This window comes from Erithacus rubecula (assembly GCF_903797595.1).
Source record: "Erithacus rubecula genome assembly, chromosome: 5".
In the NCBI taxonomy this organism is placed as follows: Eukaryota; Metazoa; Chordata; class Aves; order Passeriformes; family Muscicapidae; genus Erithacus; species Erithacus rubecula.
The window spans coordinates 51,438,266-51,458,590 of record NC_136687.1 but is presented as its reverse complement, the minus strand read 5'-3'; the positions used below and the strand labels follow the sequence as shown (position 1 = coordinate 51,458,590).

Sequence of the window (20,325 nt, the reverse complement as noted above, 5' to 3'; positions counted from 1 at the left end):
GTACCTCCGAACTATCAGGAATGTCTGTATAATCTGAATGCTCTCTGTATACCATCTAACTCTGAGTCACTTTATGTGAAATTCAGAATTGCTATATTTCCAGTGCATCTATAGCTTATACATAAGCACTATCTCTTGCAGAGAGGAGGATAGTTTTCCAAGAATACCACTAATTTCCTCATCACTGGGGAACAGGACATGGCTGGTGATACTGGGTTCTTCTCCCTGGAAATGGGCAGTAAATGGCTCCTTCTGGGAGACAGTGCATCTTAAATTGGTCCTTTCTCAGGGCCAGGATGGGACCCACATAGAATGCCTGTAGAGGAATATGAGGAAGGTGAAACCTCAGTGAGACTTATGAAGTGAATATGCAGAATATTCCAAGGAATAAACCATCTTCTACTCTGTGGGTGCTGGGTGGGAAGAAAAGAGAACCTTGTTGTTTCCTCCTAATTTAAATTATGTGCTTTTCTGGATGCATAAATCTTATTCAAGTGTAGATTTCAATAGTTTGAATGTGACTTCTTTTATAAACCTTTAAAAGTGGTCTATGTTATGATCCTTCAGGTTTTTTTTTTCTCTGAATGATTTATACCCAGGTCTTGTTTAAAGGCTGTAAAACAGCAGTGGTTTAATATCCTTCAGTCAAAAGCAACTTTACCATCCACCTCATTTTTATTTTAAAGGATGCAAAATATACTAATCAAAGATGTTTCACTGCTTTTTAAAATTAAAACAGACTCATTTTTGTTGTTTTATAAGTCTTGAAGAGCCTAAAATGTTAGTTCCTATGGCCATCAGGAGGGTGTGTCTATGTGTGTGATTTCTGTGGTACATTGCTTGATCTAACATGTTTTTTTTTTACTGCATACTGCATAGGTTTCAGAATATAAAAACTGAAACATGCATAAAAGAGTATCCTAATTTCCTTTTTTTTTTTTTTTGGTTTTTTTTTTTTTTTTTTTTTTTGTTTTTTTTTTTTTAGTGTGCCAGTGGGAACTGTTTGTTTAAGAAATCACATTAACCTGGTTTTGTCTTTGGATCCTATGAAACCAAAGCTAAGCAAAGTTTTTTTGTGGGAAAATATTCTTTGTTCTTCCAAACTATGGCAGAGTCAGTTTTGTGTTGCATAAAAATTCAAATGGAACAGAAAATTGGAACAATATTTTAAATGAATAATAATTGTGATTTTCTTCAATTGCTACGTTAGCATCTTCACTTGTACTGAGTTAATTTAGTATGACTTTCTTTATCATGGGAAAAATGGTTAGATAGCTTGCTCTGATATTAAAGGAAGATACTGTGTATGCAGCAAAATAATGGTCTTTCATTACCTTTAAAGTCTATCAAAATCTTTGTCTTTAATGGCTTCTAAGCCACAGCTTACTGTTGCTTTGTTTCATGTTCTTCTTGTATAGTTTTAGTAGTAACTAAACCTAAGAATGAGTGCAGATTAATTAAATTCCATCTTCTCTTTTATACAATAGGTTCATCTTATGTCACTGGGGCAGCCCAGAAGGGAGAGTTTTGATTTTTTTCAGTTTTCTTTCTGAGTTCTGAGTCAAAGCACAGGGAAGATTGTGATTTGATTTAGCTTCTGAAAGTGTGTGACAGATTCATTTTTTTGAAAAGCTCAACTGAAATAAGATAGACCGGCAGGAGTTTTGCCCATAGGATATTTTGTTTCAAGAAGATGGCTTTTGTAGGGAGTGAGTGAGAATATAGTTTTAATTCCTGTAGAATATGGTCCTTTTATAAATGTGTATTTTAATGCTATCACCATATGGCTTTATGTGTATTATAAAGGCCATTCAGACTAGCAGGCTCAAAAAGCAAATATCTAAGTGTCTTTAAGCTCAGAGGAATTACCCTCTAAGTTATTAGTTCTTTTTCATATTTTAGTGTTGACCTTTGTGTTTTCTCTCACAAGGAATCTGTCCCTGAAGCTGTCCAAGGAGGTGGAGCCAGGAGAAGCCAGGTGCCCTCGTGTGAGCCAGCTGGCTGGCAGCCCATCTGTGGAGTGGCCTTTCCCTGGTCTGGAAGAAGCTGGAGGCATTGAGTCTCTGCCCTTCAGATTGATGCTGCAGGACTGCACAGCTGTCAAGACATTGCTTCTGAAAATGAAGAGGGTTCTTCAAGAGGTAATCACCCTCTTATTTGTTAGATTAATGTATTTTAGCATTAATGAGCTAAGCAGCAGGAAAGGGTCAGAAAAGTTTATGGGCTTGATGTATTTTAATATGTCTTGAATACATGGAATTGATGCAGAAATGTTAATAGTCATGCCTCAACATGGTGAAGGTCAGAAAGTTTATACTTTAGCAGAATTTAAATGATCCTGCCATCTTGGTGTCCAGAGTGTAAAAGCTGCTTTTGAGAAAAGGGGACAGGGGAGGCTAACTGCTTCAGGCCAAAATACATGGTATTGTTTTCTTCCAGTATTTTAGAGCTTTTCAGTTTTCATACTACAGTTGTTATCCATTATGAAGTTGCATGCAATTCATTTAGAGGAGAGATGCAGAGAAAAAGAATGGTCTCTTAAGTAGCAGTACTAAAAGGTTGTCAGCTTGAGTTTATAAATGATGGCTGAAATCACATTTTGTAAGCCATTCACTGGGCCATTCCTGACAATTTCAAGAGTTCTGGCTTGTCCTGTCCTGGTATATTCTGCTGCCCCTATGGGCTGCTGGGCTTGGTTTGAAAAATTTCTTTTGTGCCTGCTTGTATTTAGAATTTTTGAGGAATGAAATAATTTGGATTTCTTTTTGGATACTTTCAGCTGTGGAGCCTTTACTCAGGTATACACTGTCGACTTCTACTGTTAGTGAATTGGAATTTTCAGTATCTTTTTGACCTGCAAGAAGGGTTTTGTTTTGTTTTGGTTTTTTTGTTTGTTTATTTGTTTTTATCTGTATATTTAATAGAAATACAGAATAATTTTTGTTCAGAGGGCACTCTGGAGGTCCACCTTCTTTACTCAAAGCCAACTCAGAAGATTAGATCCTCAGTTGCTCAGATCCTTGTCTACTTAAAGTTTTGGTACCTTAATGGGTTCTCCATGTCATCTCTGGTAAAGGTTCCAAGACATGACTATGTAATTTTAACTTTTTTCCTGAAGATGGAAACTGAATTTCTCCTGGTGAAACTTCATGTAATAAGGACTGAAAATAAATGGGTGGATTTTTACTGCTCACTTCTTAGTCATATGTATCTAAATTCAACCAGTTGTTGTCCTGTCCAAAAAGGTATGCCAAAGATTTAGCTGTGGTAGAGTGCAATTAGTCCTCCTAAACAGCATGGGTTTTGCTCATTGGCAAACCCTGGGCTTTCCAGTTTCTTACAGATTACTAGAAGCTTGATTTGTGCTATGTGGATCCTTAATGCACTTCTGGGTTACTGAATCCAGAATTGAAATCATTAATTCTCCATTGCTTTTTTATATAATGTGAGGATATAGAGTGAATTTAAAGAGTTTGTAACTTCATTTCATCTGGAAATAAGTAAGAATTCTGATATTATATTGCATAGCAGTTCTAACATTCAGGTAGTAGTATTGGCAGCATTTTCTGTTGCTTCTAGTGTGAATAATTCTGTAATGCTCAAAAAAGATCTTTTTTTTTACCATGATGGTAAGTGTAAGAATTTCAGTTTTAACTTAGAGTTCCATTTAACTTGTGTAAGAATCTACTATTATTTTCTGTTTGGAAATATGTTGCTCCTTTCAGTACTTCATCTTTAAAAACATTCACCAGGTTATCTCCACCATATGAAAACAGTGTTTCATCTGACTTTCTGAAATTTCGTGTTCAATTACTAATACTTCCTTATGTAACTCATTGATCTTGTTTTTTCATCTTAATCATTCAGTCTTTTACTTATTTGTTCCTTTGTACTATAAAGTTTTGATCCCCACAATTGGCTGTAACACAGTGTGTCTCTGTAGTTTGCTTTTTGTCTTGCCCTCTGAAATCAAAATGGTCTTTTCCTAGTCCTACATTTGGATGTCCATATGTGCTATAATTTACCTTAAAAGAACCTGATCAGTCCTTTGGACAACCAAGGACATGACCTTGAAATATGTTAGCAATTTATATCAAATGACACAACTTGATTACATTCAGAAATTCAGACATTTATACATTTATGTCACTTTTAAATTATTAGTGAAAGATTACAGGAAGATATAATCACATAAAATTGAACTATTGTATTGAACAATCTTATGAATAAGTCATCTGAGCATATTTAGCAGACAGTTTCCATGGAGAACATCCCTTACTTCCATTGCAACTAGATGTAATTTCTTCATCCAAAAATCACTTCTGCCCCAACCAATATTATAAATGAAATTCAGAACAGTACAGAACAAAAGAAATAAAAGTAAAATTCGTTCCTTACTATGGAATGCTTGGTCATTTTTAGATGTAGTCAAACAGCTTCTGGAAGTCTTTTATAGAATTGAGGTATTTTATGCTTGCAAGAGTGTAAAATAAGATTATATATTTATAAAAATAATGATGTCACGTGTTTTCATCCATTTCAAAAATATACAAAGTGTACAAACTTCATGGGGAAAATTGTATGGGTTACCAGAAAAAAAAGTTGCAGTATTTCTGTTTTATAGCTGATATTACCCATAGAAGAAGGAATTGCAGTAGTGTATACCTCTTTATTGAAAAATAACATGCTAATTGAGTTAAAATATTAGCCCTGTTTTTCAGTGTAATCCTTCTTCTTAAGCACTGAGTGCTGCTTCTGAGGAATAATTTAATTATGATCTGCCCAAATGTAATACTAGCAAGTAAAATATGCATTTTTTTTGGTTGCAGTTGCTTGTAATTGAAGAATCTAAATGGAAAAACTGCATACAATATGTTCTGTACTGTGCTGCAGACTTACAGGCTTGTTATTAGTCTTATCTTGAAAAGGGAAATTGAAGACATGGCAGTAACTTTCAAGATTGAGAGCGTTATTTAGTAAAAGGCTAATGAATGATCATTCAATTAAGAGAATTAATTACCTTTTCACTTTCAGTAAAAAACCTTGAAAATGTCTGCTAATATTTCTGTATGGGTTTGGCCACATAAGGCTCATAGGGCGGATTGTTCCCCAGTGTTTTGGGAAACCTGACTGAACAAAGCTGGATAGTCTTGGAGGGCTCTGCATGTGAGGAAAGTCAGTCATGTTCCAAGTGCTCTAGAAGGTCTCTCTCAATCTCATATGCAATTTTTTCTCATAGTTATTCCATTTCTGTGAGAGATTGTGTAACCATGATCTGTGGGATGAGTAATTTCATGAAAAAGCACTACCAGAGCATTACCCAGCATGGGCAGCTTGATAAAAGCCACTTCACTACAGCAGACAGTGCAAGCTGTTTGCGGCCTGTCCATGATTTCTTGATCTCCATTTTCTCTCCAGCTCCTGGATGTTTATTTTGACTGTTTGGTTTTTGGGGTTTCTTAGTCTTTATAGTGCTGACCTTTTTGTCAGTAATAACTCCTCTCATTTGAAAAAGAGAAGAAAATAGGAGTTGGATGGATGAGCTTTGTCCACTGCTCAGAATTTGATTCTTTATCTTCTGACTTGAGACAAGCCTCTCTGCTCTGAACATTTCTTCAATTAATCTCAGGCATTTTTTTTCTCCCCCATTTTGGGAGGAAAGTATAGAACAATGGATGTGTTCTATCTATACTTTCTGTGTTTTATAACATTTCTGACAACTGATTGTGTTTAGCCAATGAGCTTCTGAAAACTAGACTGTAGCTTCTTTCTCACTCATTGCCATCAGCAATAATGAATATATAACATCTCTTAACCAAGCAACATCTTGGCTTTCCTGTACTCTTACAGATGAGGATGGAATTATTTCAATCTGTTGACTCTTTTATGACTTGAATTATAGCTGGCTTAGGCCATGTGGAAATCCAGCTAATTGAGGGGACATTTAAAAGCTTTGCCTTGTCTACAATCTTTGGTTGAACATTTCAGGCAGACACACACAAGCAAAACTTTTATGGTTTTGGCTTTGTGCCTAGCAAGAGAATATCTTTATGCTGAAATAAGCATAATGTAAAAATACAGTTGTTTTGGGAAGGAATTAATTTAGTCAGTGATAATGGGGTTTTGTTGAAACTTTAGTTGTTGAGCTTGTTGATTAATTTTACTGAGTGCCATAATGAAAAGAAAATCTTTAGGCTTGTAGCAATAAAGTTGTATTTTCCATGTTTTCTTTATGAAATATATGGTTTATCAGCTGCATAATTCTACTTCTAGGTATTTTTATGGGGCTATCAGAAATGACCTTACTGGTTGCTAATCTAAAACATTAAGATACATTTGTGTAATTTGGAATATCAATTATTCAGCTCATGTTTTCTTTGGAGCTCTGCAAAGCAACATGCAGCCTATGGAGCTTTAGTTAATTGCTAGAATTAGCAATAGGACTAAGTCACTTTGGACATATATTGCATACTGTGTTTTACTAATTAATCATTTATTTTACTGAGGAAAATTGCGGCTGCCTGTGGCTGTCATTAAAAGTTAATGTGTCCAATACAGTGTCTTTAGATTACACTTGGAAAAAAAAACCTCATACAAAAAGATCAATGCAGAAAATTATGTCAAAATTGCTGTGAGGCTGGCCATTAGGGTTCCCTGAGATTAGTGGGGCAGAGTGATACCACTCAGGCTGCAATTAGTTTGTCAGATATCACTGGCTGCATTACTTCTCCCCATGCATCTTTCACCTCATCAGTAAAATCAGCATAATTGTGGAGTCCCCTTTTACACTGCACTTGCAATCCACTGATGGAAAGTACTGAGAGCAAGCTAATTGCTGTTTGGATAGGTTGTAGTCTGATTGCTGGTCAATATGGAATTGGCCTTAAACTAGGGTTTTTAGAGACATTAAAGCATTTCCTTCCATCCTCTGTGAAATGTATTATATTTGCTAATACTGTGTTAGCCACGCTAGGAACCAATTGCAAGTTTAATACACTGAAAAATACTGCAGGTCTTCTTTTAAGTAACTTTGTAATTAACCACTGTAGCATTGCTGATTTATTCAACAGTTATGCATCTAACATAGTCCCTTTTATCAAGTAATTCATGCTGGAAATTGGTAATTCCTTCATTTCATGGTGTGTTGACACTGCATATACTCATAAATTTGAATAACTAATAAAAAATATACTAAATTTGGTAATAGGATTTAAATTTATCATGTTAAATTGGCTTTTTCACTTGGAAATATATGTTAGCCTACCCATACCCAGCTGGTTGCAAAGACAGGCAGAACACTCCACTGCTACAGTTTGTGTGGTTTTTTCTAGGACTGTATCTCAGATTAGTAGAGAATACTTGGAACAAGTGGATATAGTCAGGTATTCAGTGAAAATGTTTTATTCTAAGATTATCCATTGTAAAGTACTTAATAACAATGAACAAACTCAGTGCCAATTTTTTAGTTATACCTTCTCAAGGTACAGGAACAATTCTGTCTGTTCCATGTGATGGCACTCCAGTGGATCTGCTACCAAGCTGAAGGGCTTGTAGTTTCTGGGTGCTTCCTTCCAGCACTTCTTCTATGAGGGCATCATATTTGCTGACTTTGAGTCAACTGGGACCTCCCTTGTGAGCCAGAACAGGGGTAAGTGATTGAAAATGGCTCACAGAGCTCTTCCACCAGCTCCCTCAGTAGCCTTGGGTGGGTCCCATCTGGCCCCATAGATGTGTGTGTGTCTAGGAGGTTGCTGGCCATTTCTCCTTCGATTATGGTTTCATTCTGTCCCTGTCTTCCTACTCTGAGCTGTCCCTGAGGACAACTGATCTTATTACTAAAGATGGGTGCAAAAGCAGCATTAAGTTCGTTATCCTTTGTCACTTTGTTTCTCCCCACATCCAGTAAAGGATAGAGAGTCTCCTTAACCATTTTTTGTTTATGTATTTATAGAAACTTTTTTTGTTATTTTATATGGCTGTAGTCAGGTTAAGTTCTAGTTGGGTTTTGTCCCTTCTAATTTTCTTCCAGCATAACCTCATGAAGTCTTGGTAATCCTCTTGAGTTTCCTGCCTCCCCTTGCAAAGATCTCAAATTTTTTTTAATTTTTTTTTTTTCCTGAAGTTCCAGTCAAAGCTTGCTGTTCATTCACACTGGTTGTCTTCCCTGCCAACTTGTGTTTTGGTACACAGGAATGGGCTGTTTCTCTGCCATTAAAATTTGTTCCCTGAGGAATGTCCAGGCTTGCTGGACTCTCTTCTCTTTGTACTTTATGACAGATGCTTCTGGACAGTGTGTTCATTTGCTGGCACTCTCAGAGTACTTTAGAGTGTGAGTTTACAGGTTGGGAAGGGCACAGAGCTCAGGGCTCCTGTGGAGTCACACTAATCCTGGCTCAACAAAAAGACCTTCTGAACTGGTTCAGCTCAGTTATCAGTTGGTCATTGCCCATGCTCACATCAAAGTTCTCTTCAAGGCTACATTCAGAATGCTTTTGAGCCACACTTTGACAATTATCAGTCTGAAATGATTACCCTTAATTTTTAATACTGAAAATGGAAAATTTCTCTGTTTCTGTTCAGTTTGTTCTGCCACTGGTTTAGTGGCTTAATCTTTGTAGATCATGTGTCTATGTGCTGCAGCCTCATTGAAACCATGATTAACCTGAAACAAGTTTTCTTCCCCATGTATAGGTGGTGGTGATAGAAGTGTCCACTCCATGTATTCAGAAAGCAAGTGATGAGTTCTTTCTTATTTCTCCTGTGGTCTGAGTGAAACATTTTCATATGGCAGGGCAGTGTGCTCTAGGTGAGCATGAATTTACATAGATTGTGCCCCAGCCTCTTCAACAAGCAGCCCCTTGCAGAGAGGAATTAAAAATAGTAACCCTATTAATATGTAATGTTGCTTCATCAGCAGTTCTGTGCAATTGGCTGTGATTAACCTGTGGCTGAACACCACAAAATTATAACTATTGCAAAACTGAAACAATTTTCACATTTACTCCTTCTGTAGTTTTGATCAGTTGCTGCAGGTCAGTCAGGTAAATCCCACCAGTGGAGTGAACACACCAATTGCATTTTGTGATAAATCTGCAAATACCAAAAAGTACATTGCAAAATAATGAGCAAGCAGTGGAAGAAATTCAGAATATCTGCAAGAGTCTATAGAAGAAGCTGATTGTACTAAGTTATCAGAGCTCATGAGTTATTTGAGTTAAATGGCAGAAAGTAGATGGAAGAATTTCTGATTACAAATATGTGTAATACTGCCAGGTGTAACAAATTTCCCAATAAGTTACCTAGTTATCCAGTTTTTTTAAGGAAAAAAAATTGAAAATTGGAGTGGGATGAAGATGAGTGCACAGAACTTAGGCTTGATTATAATTGATTTCTCTGCAAATTTCTTGTTATGAAAATACCGACTCATCAAACTTCTTTGTAATTTAAAAGGAGCATTTCATAGGAATTTTATAGCTGGTGCCATTACTTTCAAGTCCAGTAGGTTAAAACCAAAAAGAATTGTCCTTGTCTAAACAGTCTTTTAACTTTTGAAGCTGTACACTGTATTCCCCCTATATATTAAGATTTTTTTTTTTTTTTTGTCCTCAGGATAGGTTTCAGGGTTTTCCTGGCACTGAAAAATGACTGGTTCTGTAGATAAAGCAGTGAAACTGGTAATGTGCAACTGTTGCTGTAAATGGATGTTCAAGGGGAATAAAAGGTAACAGCTAAAAATGCAGGTTTAATACTCAGGCGGTGGAGTGCCAGCTGTACATGTAGTTAGCCATTTTAATATTTGTGTTCATATGTAGCCATAAGGATGATTCTGCAGAATTTAAATTTGATCTCTTAATTATCTCTAATGCCTTGATCATGCAGAGTTTCTGAAACAAGTGCTAGTGTAGTCACAGGAGAAATTCTCACAGTTTGTAGCATAGCTGGATCCTGGCATAGCTCTGTGCTGCAGATTTGTTTAATGTTTTCTCTGCACACTGCATTCTCTTTCTTTGCAGCCCAGTTATCAGAATAGTGCTGATCATTTTTCTAGTAGAAGGAAGAAGAGATATGAGAAATGCTGATACAGCATGCTTACAACTGAGCACCCTGATCTAGTAGATGTCATTTCTGCTCACTGCAGGGCAGTTGGACTGTTACAATTTTATGGTTTTGACAGAAAATAATTGTCCTGATTTTGTGCAGTCTGGCTCCACTTGAATTCATGAAGTGGTTTGTTTTAAGGTTTACATGATGAATCACAGTGACAGAAAAATAAACATATTTTTGGAAAAAGATTTAGAAATTGCACACCGGGGACTTATCCTACACCTGGTTATGTAATTGTCCAGGGCAGTTGGTAGGCACTTGTATTTTTAATGAGAATGTGGTGAATCTGAAGAAATACTGTGCATGTCTGATAATCTGTATTTCACTCCCTTGTATACCTTAATATTACAAATACAGCAGTTCTCTGCCTCTGGTCAGAGCCTCCGCTGGGTAATAGGACCAGGTGCATTTAATCCAGCTGGTACTTGGTGCCTTGTCAGAATGCTGCTCTCTTCATCTTTCTCCTTACATGTTTCTGTTCATGGCGAGTTCCCTTTACAGAGACAATAATCACACATGTAATGAAGAGCTCATGGATGTAGCATGCACAGTTACTCATGCCTAGGACTTGTTTTTAAATTTTAATTGAAAACTCTCCTCTGCTTTCTCTCCTGGAGTCAACAAAAGGTATTGAAAAGTTGTCAGGTAAAAGCAATATCCTCATTTGCAAGCTGAAGAGGAAGATTCTTCTTTTGATCTACAGCTCGTGTCAAATCTCTGTGAAGTTAATCTAAATAGGAACAATTACATGTTCAGTGATAACTTATGTTGCCTCAGTAGAAATTCAGCATGTCATAAAGCAGCCAAGAAAGTTGTCAAATTGTATCCTTACACCGCTTTAAGCAGGATAAATACAATGAATGAGTTGCCAAGGATCACAAATACCCTACGAATTTTCTTTCTCTTATGTGGCGCTATTTTTACTGTTCCTTCAGGGCAAATCAGTATGGTGGGGTCTTGGGGTTGTTTGTTTGGTTTTTTTTTAACTTTGCTTTATTAAGTCTCTGGTCACAGCTGCAAACTGCCACTGTGGAAGTGGAGGAACAGGTCCCATTATTTGCCACCCAGTAGAAAAATCTCTTCTAAAGGTTGTTCTTCCAAGTTTCATTTAAACCATGGTATAAAATTAGATCAGTGGTGAAATAAGTTCTTGAATCTCCAGTGTGCAGCCATGTCAGCCTTGCATATCTCTGCTAATAAACTTCTGGTAGTATCACAGAGAGAGAGGGCAGTGTTTGGGTCAATCTTTTTGCTATGAAAATGAGCATTTTTCTCACCAGTCTCCAACCTCTTATTGTTTTCTGCCTCTACACTTTATGATGCAGCTTTGGATCAGTTGGTGTCTTGAACTTGTACTCCTACACTCATGCACAGTGCTAAGGAACAAAAATTGTTTTCAAATTAAGATTTGCAGGGTGCATATGAGAGAAGCAGTTTTGTGGGTCTGCATGTTTTATAACTAAAAGATTTAACCAAAATCATCACTTAATAAGTGAGCAAATCTCCCACATGAGCAGGACCTTTCCTGACTTGCCCCATTAGAAAGAAGAACTTTGTATTCCTTTTGTGTAGATTAATTTTATATTGAAACAGAGATGAGCCTTTTTGGAGTATTCAAACTGGACACTCAAAGTAGAGTTTTAGATCACCCATGATAAAAATATTGCTGATCATACTGACTTATGATCATTTACTGGTTTTGCAAAAGTTTTGCTGTCTAAGTTTTTATTTCAGCTAAGCTTTCTTTCGAACTTCTTTGAGGCAGTGGAGAGCTCTGCCTTGATGTTGGTGAGCCATTATGTACTGACAGTGCAAACTTTATCAGTATATTTTATAAGCCATATTCTACCATTTGCTATTGTTTGCTGATACAATACAGTGTTTGACTCTGTTTATTCATGTAATTGATTTTTTTTTCACAACTTAAGCATCTTTCTGATTATCTCGTGTTTATGGCGTCTTTATCCACCTTCTTTATCCAATTTGTTAGGGCAATTTACTGGCCCAAAATATAATTTCTTGCTATTTATATCCCAACTTTTACAAAAAAAAAAAAATTATGTAGTAATATTTGGATGAATTATTTTCTCACATTCTAGTAATTTCAGGACTTGCATTATGTGCAGCTTAATTGGCTAGAATTAGTAAGAATTAGTAAAAAATAGAATACTAGTATTAGAATCAGTACAGAATATTCTTCATTATTTTGATATTATTCAGTTTACTTTCCTTATATATTTGTATTTGAATGCTGCAGAGGATCTTAGAGAAGCATTTTTAAATGTCTCGACAGTATTTAAATCATAGAAAAAAACGAGTTTTTTATGAACTTTGGTTCTATAATATTGTCATTGTATAGTGTTGTGTTCTCCATAATGTTTAAATGGGTACTGTTTTTAAGTTGTTTTCAGAACTGTGGACAGATAAATGAAATGCAGTGTGGTCTTGCAGAACCTACCAAAAAAAAAAAAAAAATTTTGGTAGTTTGATACAATGTCTTATGACATGTTTCCATCAGAGTTGGAAGAACATGTAGTAGGGTGATAATTTCAAAGCTAGTGCTTGTTTTTATTAATGTAGTAGGATCAGTGTATAAATAGATATAGGTGAGTTTTCAAGAGCATTTTTTTTTTTTTTAGATTTCATTTAGTTTTGTCTGTGCTGTAGTTCCAATGCAGAGTGTTATTCCATTTTTTATGGAATACAGATAGGAGTTAACCTTTTTGGACATGCTGAAACTACTTGTTCTTATGGAACTGTTTCAATGTCCCAGAGTAATAAAGATGTACATACTTCTAAACTATTTTCTTCATTCAGATCTTTTGCAATACCAGCAGTGATAGCTTTTTTGCTGTGTGTCATTCAGAAAGGATTCTCTGTGCAAGTTACACCCAAAAAAACCCCCTTCATTTGTTACATCTTGGTTTTAATGCTAAATTGCAAATGCCGGCCATTATCTGGAATATGACTGCAAAAGGGAGAGGCAAAAAAAGCTTCTGTATTGCTATTTATTGAAGCAGGTAATTTATCCTGACAGTAACTTTGCCAGTACTACAAGAATCCTATTTCACTAAGATTAACACTGCCTCCCTTGTTTCTAAGGGAAAATATGCTTAATTTCTTGTTTCTGGATCTTCTTGTCATCTGTCTCTTCTGTGGTTTGCATGTGTGTGCTTTAGCAAGTGTTGTACCTGAATTCCAGAAGTAAGACTGAGCAGCTGAGCTCTTCAGCTTTCTTAAGGTGGTGACTTTGTTTTTTATTTTTTTTTTTCCCTTTTTGTTACTGTTTTTTTGTTTAGTTTGTTTTGGTTTTTTTTTTTTTTTTTTTTTTTTTTTTTTTTGGTGGGGCAGCAGGGTTAAGACAGTTTGCTGTTGCAAAATTGAGCTGCATCCACAAGGGAAAGCAAGAGGACTAAGGTTTGGGGTAGCCATTATTCCAGATGGCTTTTGTAGCAGTAGCATAAAATATTTGTGTACTGTCCCATGAAATCCTCGTGGCTTTGGCCTATGACATTTCCCAGGGTCTTCTTGCTCATTACCACTATGGTAAGAAGTTTACTCAGCTGCTTTTGGAAGAGTGAAAGGAAAGAGGAAAAAAAATTGTTTATATTTGTATAATGCATGGCATTTATTCTGAAGGGTGCTGGTAGTGAGAGTGAGACTGAAGTTTTTTATTCCTATATTAAGGCTTCAGGCAGAGATTTATTTAGAGAGGTTTCTGCCCAGCAAAAAGCATTGATAGCTTGTAATATTGGCAGATAGAGAAGGTAAATTGTACCCTGGATACCATCAAAGGGGGGGCTTGTACCAAAGCTCTGCTTAGTTTCATACCACGATTGGCAAAGTACAGCTGAAATTAATTACTTTAATCAAAGAAAGAGAATTTTTATGGTAAGCTCAGGCACGAACTGTAGTTTGCATATTTTTCTGATTTTTATGTGGACTCATTTCAACAGTTTTAATTTTGATTGGAAACAACAAATCTGAAATCTGCCATTGTTTTCAGTTTCAAGTGCTGATCCTGCTTCATGTCATGGTCTTGCAGCATAAGTAATCAAATAATCCCTAGCACATTTTTTGCCATGGGTGCCTGAATTCCAGTTTTCTACTCGACTCCAGTGTGCAGGAGCTCAGTTTCGGCATCATGCACAGATCCTTGTGAAACATGTGAAGTCAGTCTGGCAGCTTGAATTTAAAACAACCTCTGTATGGGCACTTACCATGTATTGGCCAACTAAAAAGACCTAGCCTGGATCAGCCATCAAAGCTGCCATGAAATAATTGGAATGTTGCACAGTGGCACCACTTCTGTTCTTGATTGTAAAGCCAAATGCAGGCACTAAAACTAACTTTTGGAAACAGTGACTTTTTCCTACAGAGGCTCTATCTGTGTATAAACTCATGTTTTAAAGCACATCCTTAGTTTTCACTAACATTGGATGCAACCATACTGGTGGTTGTAGTACTTTAACTTCTGTTACAGTAGAATAAAGAAAATGGTGACAGTAAGATTTCTCAGATACATTTAGGGTCAAGAGAGGAGGCCATAGGAGGAGAGGCTGAGGTTACTTGGTTTGTTCAGCCTGCAGAAGATGAGTCTGAGAGGGGAGATCTCTTAATGGTCTGCAGCTTGGTTGTGGGGGAAGCAGAGGTACTGATCTTACTGATCTCTTCACTGTCAAGACCCAAGGGAGCAACATGAGGCATGTTACATGGGTAGTTTACTTTGGATATCAGGAGAAGGTTCTTTGCCTAGAGTGCAAAAAAGAAAAAAAAAAAAAAAAAGCACTGAAGACCTAGTTTAAATTTTGAGAGCCAGGAATCTCAACAGCTTGACAGAGTTTTCACATACAAGGCTTTTGTGGGCACCAAGAAGCTCATGTGTCTGTCTGCAGCACAGGTGTATTCTGATCAGTGCTTGGTTTGTAACTTATTTCTTCTGCATTCTAATGGGGAATTGTGCAGTCATGAGTTTTATTTTTAATGTCTGCCTACTGCAGTTGTTATGTCTTTGACTAGGCAGGGAAAAGATCCTTGGCTGTGGAAATTAAAAAGCTTTGTTGTTGCTATTGTTGTTATTGTCATTTGATTGATTACAACACAGAAGAGTTAACAGTGTAGGTTAATGCAGACTAATTCTGTTTGCATAACAAGTCTTTACCTTTATCTAGAATAAATATTGTCATGCTTTAACTGTAGGAATTTTTTAAGTCAAATCAATTTTGGAGGTTAGGTGTCTGCAAGGGTGTGTTCATGATGGTTTCACCTGTACCTCCAGTGTGCCATCTCATTCCAGATAGGAGCTGGACAAAAGACTCTTCATGCCCCCTTTTAGAAAACAGGGATGATGCTTTTCTTGGTCTGCATTTGTCACTTGTGTTTTAAGCATTTGTTTCATGAGTGTTGCAAGGTACCAGTATTTTCCTCCTTTCCTACTCCATCCAGGAGCTGATTAATTCATAGCAATTTGCTGCTGCTGTGTGTCACTGGCATCTTGCTCTGCACATTCACATCACTTTTTGTAATTTCCATCTTTCAGTGGCCATCTCAAATATAAAAGGTAAATTCAATAGCTGTCAATTGAGAAGATACTTAGTCTTCCCAGGTCCTTTTAAATAAATTTTACAGGGTTTGATGTGGAAAGATAAGTGTTTATTAAGTGTTTTTAATCTCTAAAACTGAATAGTTTTCTGTATAGTTACTATAGAATTTTGAAAGACCCATTAAAAACTTGGCAATTTCTATAGAACCCTGTACATTGGTGTGTTTTCACCTTCATTTGTTAAAAGAGAAATAAAAAATCACCGTGGTCATACAGTTCTCTGTTTAGGGCACACACATGCTTTTGTTCCTAATAGTGCTACATCCTGTTCAATATTTAAGATTTTTTACATTTTGCAAACCCTGTTGCTGAATTGTTTACATATTTTCGTTAGATAAATTTAGTGTGAATGGCTTACAGAAATATAATTGAAATGATTTTTAAGTTCATGCATATATAAATATATATATAGGCTTTTGGAAGTAGAAAAAAGGTCATCTTAAGTTCTGATAAAAGCTTGTGAATATATTTTGAATCAATATATAGTTTCAAATGAAATCATATGCTTAGGCTCAGTCTTCAGGTATTGTAGCACCTGAAAAATAAGCAGTTTTGTCTTTGTGTGCTGGTAGGATTTTGGTTTTTTTTAAATAAAAAAGGTGGCCTAATCTGATTATTAGAAGCAATAAACCTGGGAAGAAAGGGCAAACACTGCTTTGGAAAGAAAAATTTAAGATTGATGGCATAAAGAGAAAGGCTCCTCAGGATGCCTGAGATTACCTCTGAACTATTTCTAGGTGGGAGTAGATTTTTTTTTTTTTTTTTTAATTGAATTGCTGTGTATAAAAATTCCAAGAGGCATTTTCATTTAGTTTTACATACTTAACAGCTGTTAAGCTGTGACCACTGTTCAATGCCTTCAGGGAGCAGAAGCAGTTGTTTTACAAACAATAGATAGAATGGCAAGAACTTGGTGTGATGTATTCTGCTTCTTTCCATTTCGAAATTCTAGCAAATGTTTCCAGTAGTCTTATTTTTTCACTCTGAAAAATGTGATAGAAATCCAGGAGATGTTAATCTGGTGCTTTCTCATTCTCTCATATGGAATGGATTTTGCTGTGTACCAAGGCTAGAGCACATGGGTTGGGATAGCATCAGATTTTCAGCACACAACACCAGGAGCAGCTGCTAACTGCTGCTCTTAGCTAGAGGAAGCCAGAGATGAAATGATGTTTCATTTCCTGCCTTGCTGTTCTTTCAGGCAAGATCAGGAAGGATAAGGGGACCAGTACAGTTCTTCCAAGGGGATATCTCATTTCCTTCCTCGTGCCTGCTCTGCTGCACTGACTCAACTCAGGACAGCTGAAGCTCCGTGTTTTGATGGATGGCTTCAACACCTCAGTGGCAGGAAGGGAGAATCCACAGGGAGTCATTAGACCAGAGCAGTTTCTGGGTAGGAGAAGTAAGGTTGGAGGAGGCAGTTTGTCCTTCTGTGTGGCTGAGAGCACACGGGTAAATTCTGACTTCCTTCTGCAGTTTCCATGTACCAAAAAAACTGCCTTGATTTTCAAATTAAGCAACATTAACCAGCATTTTGTGAACACATAGAGAAAGACACAAATTGTTTATTGCAATTACCTCTGAGTGTGTTGTATAAATGTGCACATATGTTTTACAGTGCCTCTTTGAATGTTCTCATGTTTGTCACATGCAGGTTTACCTTTAAACATTGAGCAATAAATGAGCTTGAACAGACAACTAGCAAGACATTGCTTCCCACAAGGAAGGCTTGCATTTATGAGCCACATATGTCCTACTTGTATTTTCAAATGACAAGCCTTATCAAATGGTGAGCTTGTTTTCTGCCTGATGCTCACAGAGATGCTTTTTGATATTTAGAAGTACATTTGCAGATTGCAGATCCACGCCAGTTTCACAGAATGACAGACCAAACTCTAAACACTGTTTCTGAATGTAAGAAAAGATGAAATTATCCTTTCTAAAATTTCTGTCAGTCATTATAAGTGATAGCAAGTTACAATTTAAAATTGGAATGTAATGGAATAAAAATAGCTGGGAACAAAATTAAAAACTAATGCAGTGAATCTAACCTCTGCATGGAATACTACTTTTAAAAAGCTTTAAGGTAAAACCCAGAGGTGGCCAAATATGTAATTTTCACTCTGGAAAAAGATTGATAGCCTTAAAATATGTCTTATCATGGAAAAAAAATAATATTTATGCTAATGGACATTCCTTATATTACCTATAGGTAATTAGAAATTGTGAAAGGGGGCAGGAGACCTTGAGTTCACATTAATAAAGTAGTACAGTGAGGGTGGAGGGAGAATAGCTAATCTGTACTGCTGTCTGGAAGACAACATGAAAGATCATTGAAAGGATATTTAGTTTTGATATTAAATCAAAGTTGTCATAGGAAATGGCAGACAAACTTTTTCCTAAAAACCTCAAAATATATAAAATTAGATCTTCATTGGCTGTTTTTAATGGTAGGTTCAAGAACAGTAAAGGCTGTTGTTGCAGATGCTTGCCTCATTGAGAAGAGTCTGCCCAAGGCATTCAGGTGTGGTTTTGGGTATCACAGATGGTACTGTCCCTTTATCAGCCAGACTGGAAAGGAAAATGCAAGAGGGGAAGAATGTTACAGGCACTGGATAGGGGTGGTAAGATGTGGGACATTCTCTAACAGAGAATTAGATATATCCATCAGTAACAGAGTATAAAGAATAGGAACATTTTTCCTGAAGCTGTTTGCTAATATGTACACAAGAAGGAAATGAGAATACAAAAAAGGAAAGAGATTTCTCTAAAGCAGTGCAAAGGTATGCTAAGAACCATGGAAATATTTGTTTATATTTATCTATACTACACTGAATTCTGGGGAGGACAATGTTGGGGGGGCGGGAGTAGTGTGTGCCTTGAAATTTTCTCGTTACTTCTGTAAGTAAAAAGTAACAGTTTATAGGATTGAGTTATGATGGCATTTGGAGCTCATTGGTGAGAAATATTTTGCCAGTGTTGCTTTCAGTCTGTGGTCGTGCTGGGGCTCAGGTTTGGGTGGAATTAGTATGGTTTGCTGTAAACAAAACTGTATAAACTGAACAAACATCATGGTGCTTCAGCTGCCTTCAATTTCTTCCAGAAATCCAGAGTTTTTAGTGGCTTCTGGAGTGTAATGTGAGCCTTGCATGTGCCAGATGAGATTTTTATGCTGTATTTTCATAATTCCATACTTAGCAAGAAATAAAAAATGAACACTTGAAGACAAATAATAGATAAATATTTTAATATAAATCTCAGTAAAGATTATTCTTCTGGATAAACTATTCTTAAGCTTCCTCTTGAAGGTCAGGAGTTTTCATGAGAGCTTCAAAAGTTGCAGTTCCTGAAGTGGCAAAACCTCATTTCTTGATCAGGGTATTTGAAGGGGTCTTCCTAGTGATGTTCTTACAGACTTCTACCTTATTATAAAATGTGCTCTTCAAAGTTATATAGGCTAGCAAGGCATAAAGTAAATATGTTTAAATATTGAAAGGGTTATTTCAGTTCCCTTGGTGTAGATGCTGAGTGCCATTTAATATGCTATGTTGATCTTGCTGGGCTCCTAGCTCCAGCTCTAGAAGGATCTCCTCCATGGCATCTGTCATATCTGGCCTCTATATGAGTTAAATACCTTAGGATATCTCACATATTACATTTAGGCAACTGACTTGGTCTCACAATCTCAAATCAGAAACCAAACAGGTCAAAAGAACTGCAACCTACCAGAATAAATTTTTTTACAATGAAGCTGATGAAATATTGGAACAGGTGCCCAGAGAGTTGGTGGATTCCTCATCCCTGGAAAAAATTCAAGATTATGTTGGATGGAGCTCTGAGCAAACTGATGGTTGTAGAAGCCCCTGGTCATTGCAGGAGATTGGACAAGATGATTTTAAGGGTCCCTTCCAACCCAAAGCATTCTATAATTCTATTATTGCATTTCTGTAATACCATAGAGAACAACAGAATATAAAATGGGAGTAATGATAGTTCTAAATGTATTTGCTATGCTAGGGCCACTCATGTGGGGGTGTACATTCTGTTTTCTCTATTAAAAAAAAAAAAAAAAAGAAAATATAAGCTACTTACATTCTTGTAGCATGTGTACTTAAGAACAAGATCATGAGCAGGTATTAAAAGCTAACAAAAAAACCCCAAACAAACAAAAAAAAAACCCATCCACTAGCAAAAAACATTAAATTCAGTTTATATGGAAGTCTCCTTGCCTTTCAGACAAGAAAATCTAAATCTCCATTTTTCAGCATTGTTAAGCATGCAGTAAAATAATGCTGTTACAAGACTTAACAGCAGTATCAAGCCCACACAGCTTGGCTCTACCTTTCAGAAGAAACTTTTCATGTGAGGCAAGAACGACACTAAAATAGCACATCTAAGAGCACCATCAGTGCTTTTCTGCTAGGTTTAATTTCTGAAGTTCTGGGCTGTTGCTTTTGAAGCTCAGATTTCAGCTGGAGTGTGCATGAGGCTTAGTGAGCTGTTTGATTTCATTACAAGGCACAGGTCTGCTGCGTTTCTCTGATGGCACAATCCACCTGCCTTTGCTGGGAGCGCTCCCGCGGGAATCAGAGTGTTTGCACCGTGATGAAAAATTAAAC

At 36.6% G+C, this 20,325-nt stretch overlaps 1 protein-coding gene across 1 annotated transcript in view; it reads left to right on the top strand.

Moving 5' to 3' along the window:
- The window catches only part of CCSER1 (coiled-coil serine rich protein 1), a 375,259-nt gene that overhangs the window by 239,263 nt on the left and 115,671 nt on the right, over positions 1-20,325 (top strand). The window contains exon 6 of the mRNA XM_079305722.1: positions 1,931-2,141. Within this exon, the coding sequence (XP_079161848.1) occupies positions 1,931-2,141 (211 nt within the window). The remainder of the gene's footprint in view (positions 1-1,930; positions 2,142-20,325) is intronic.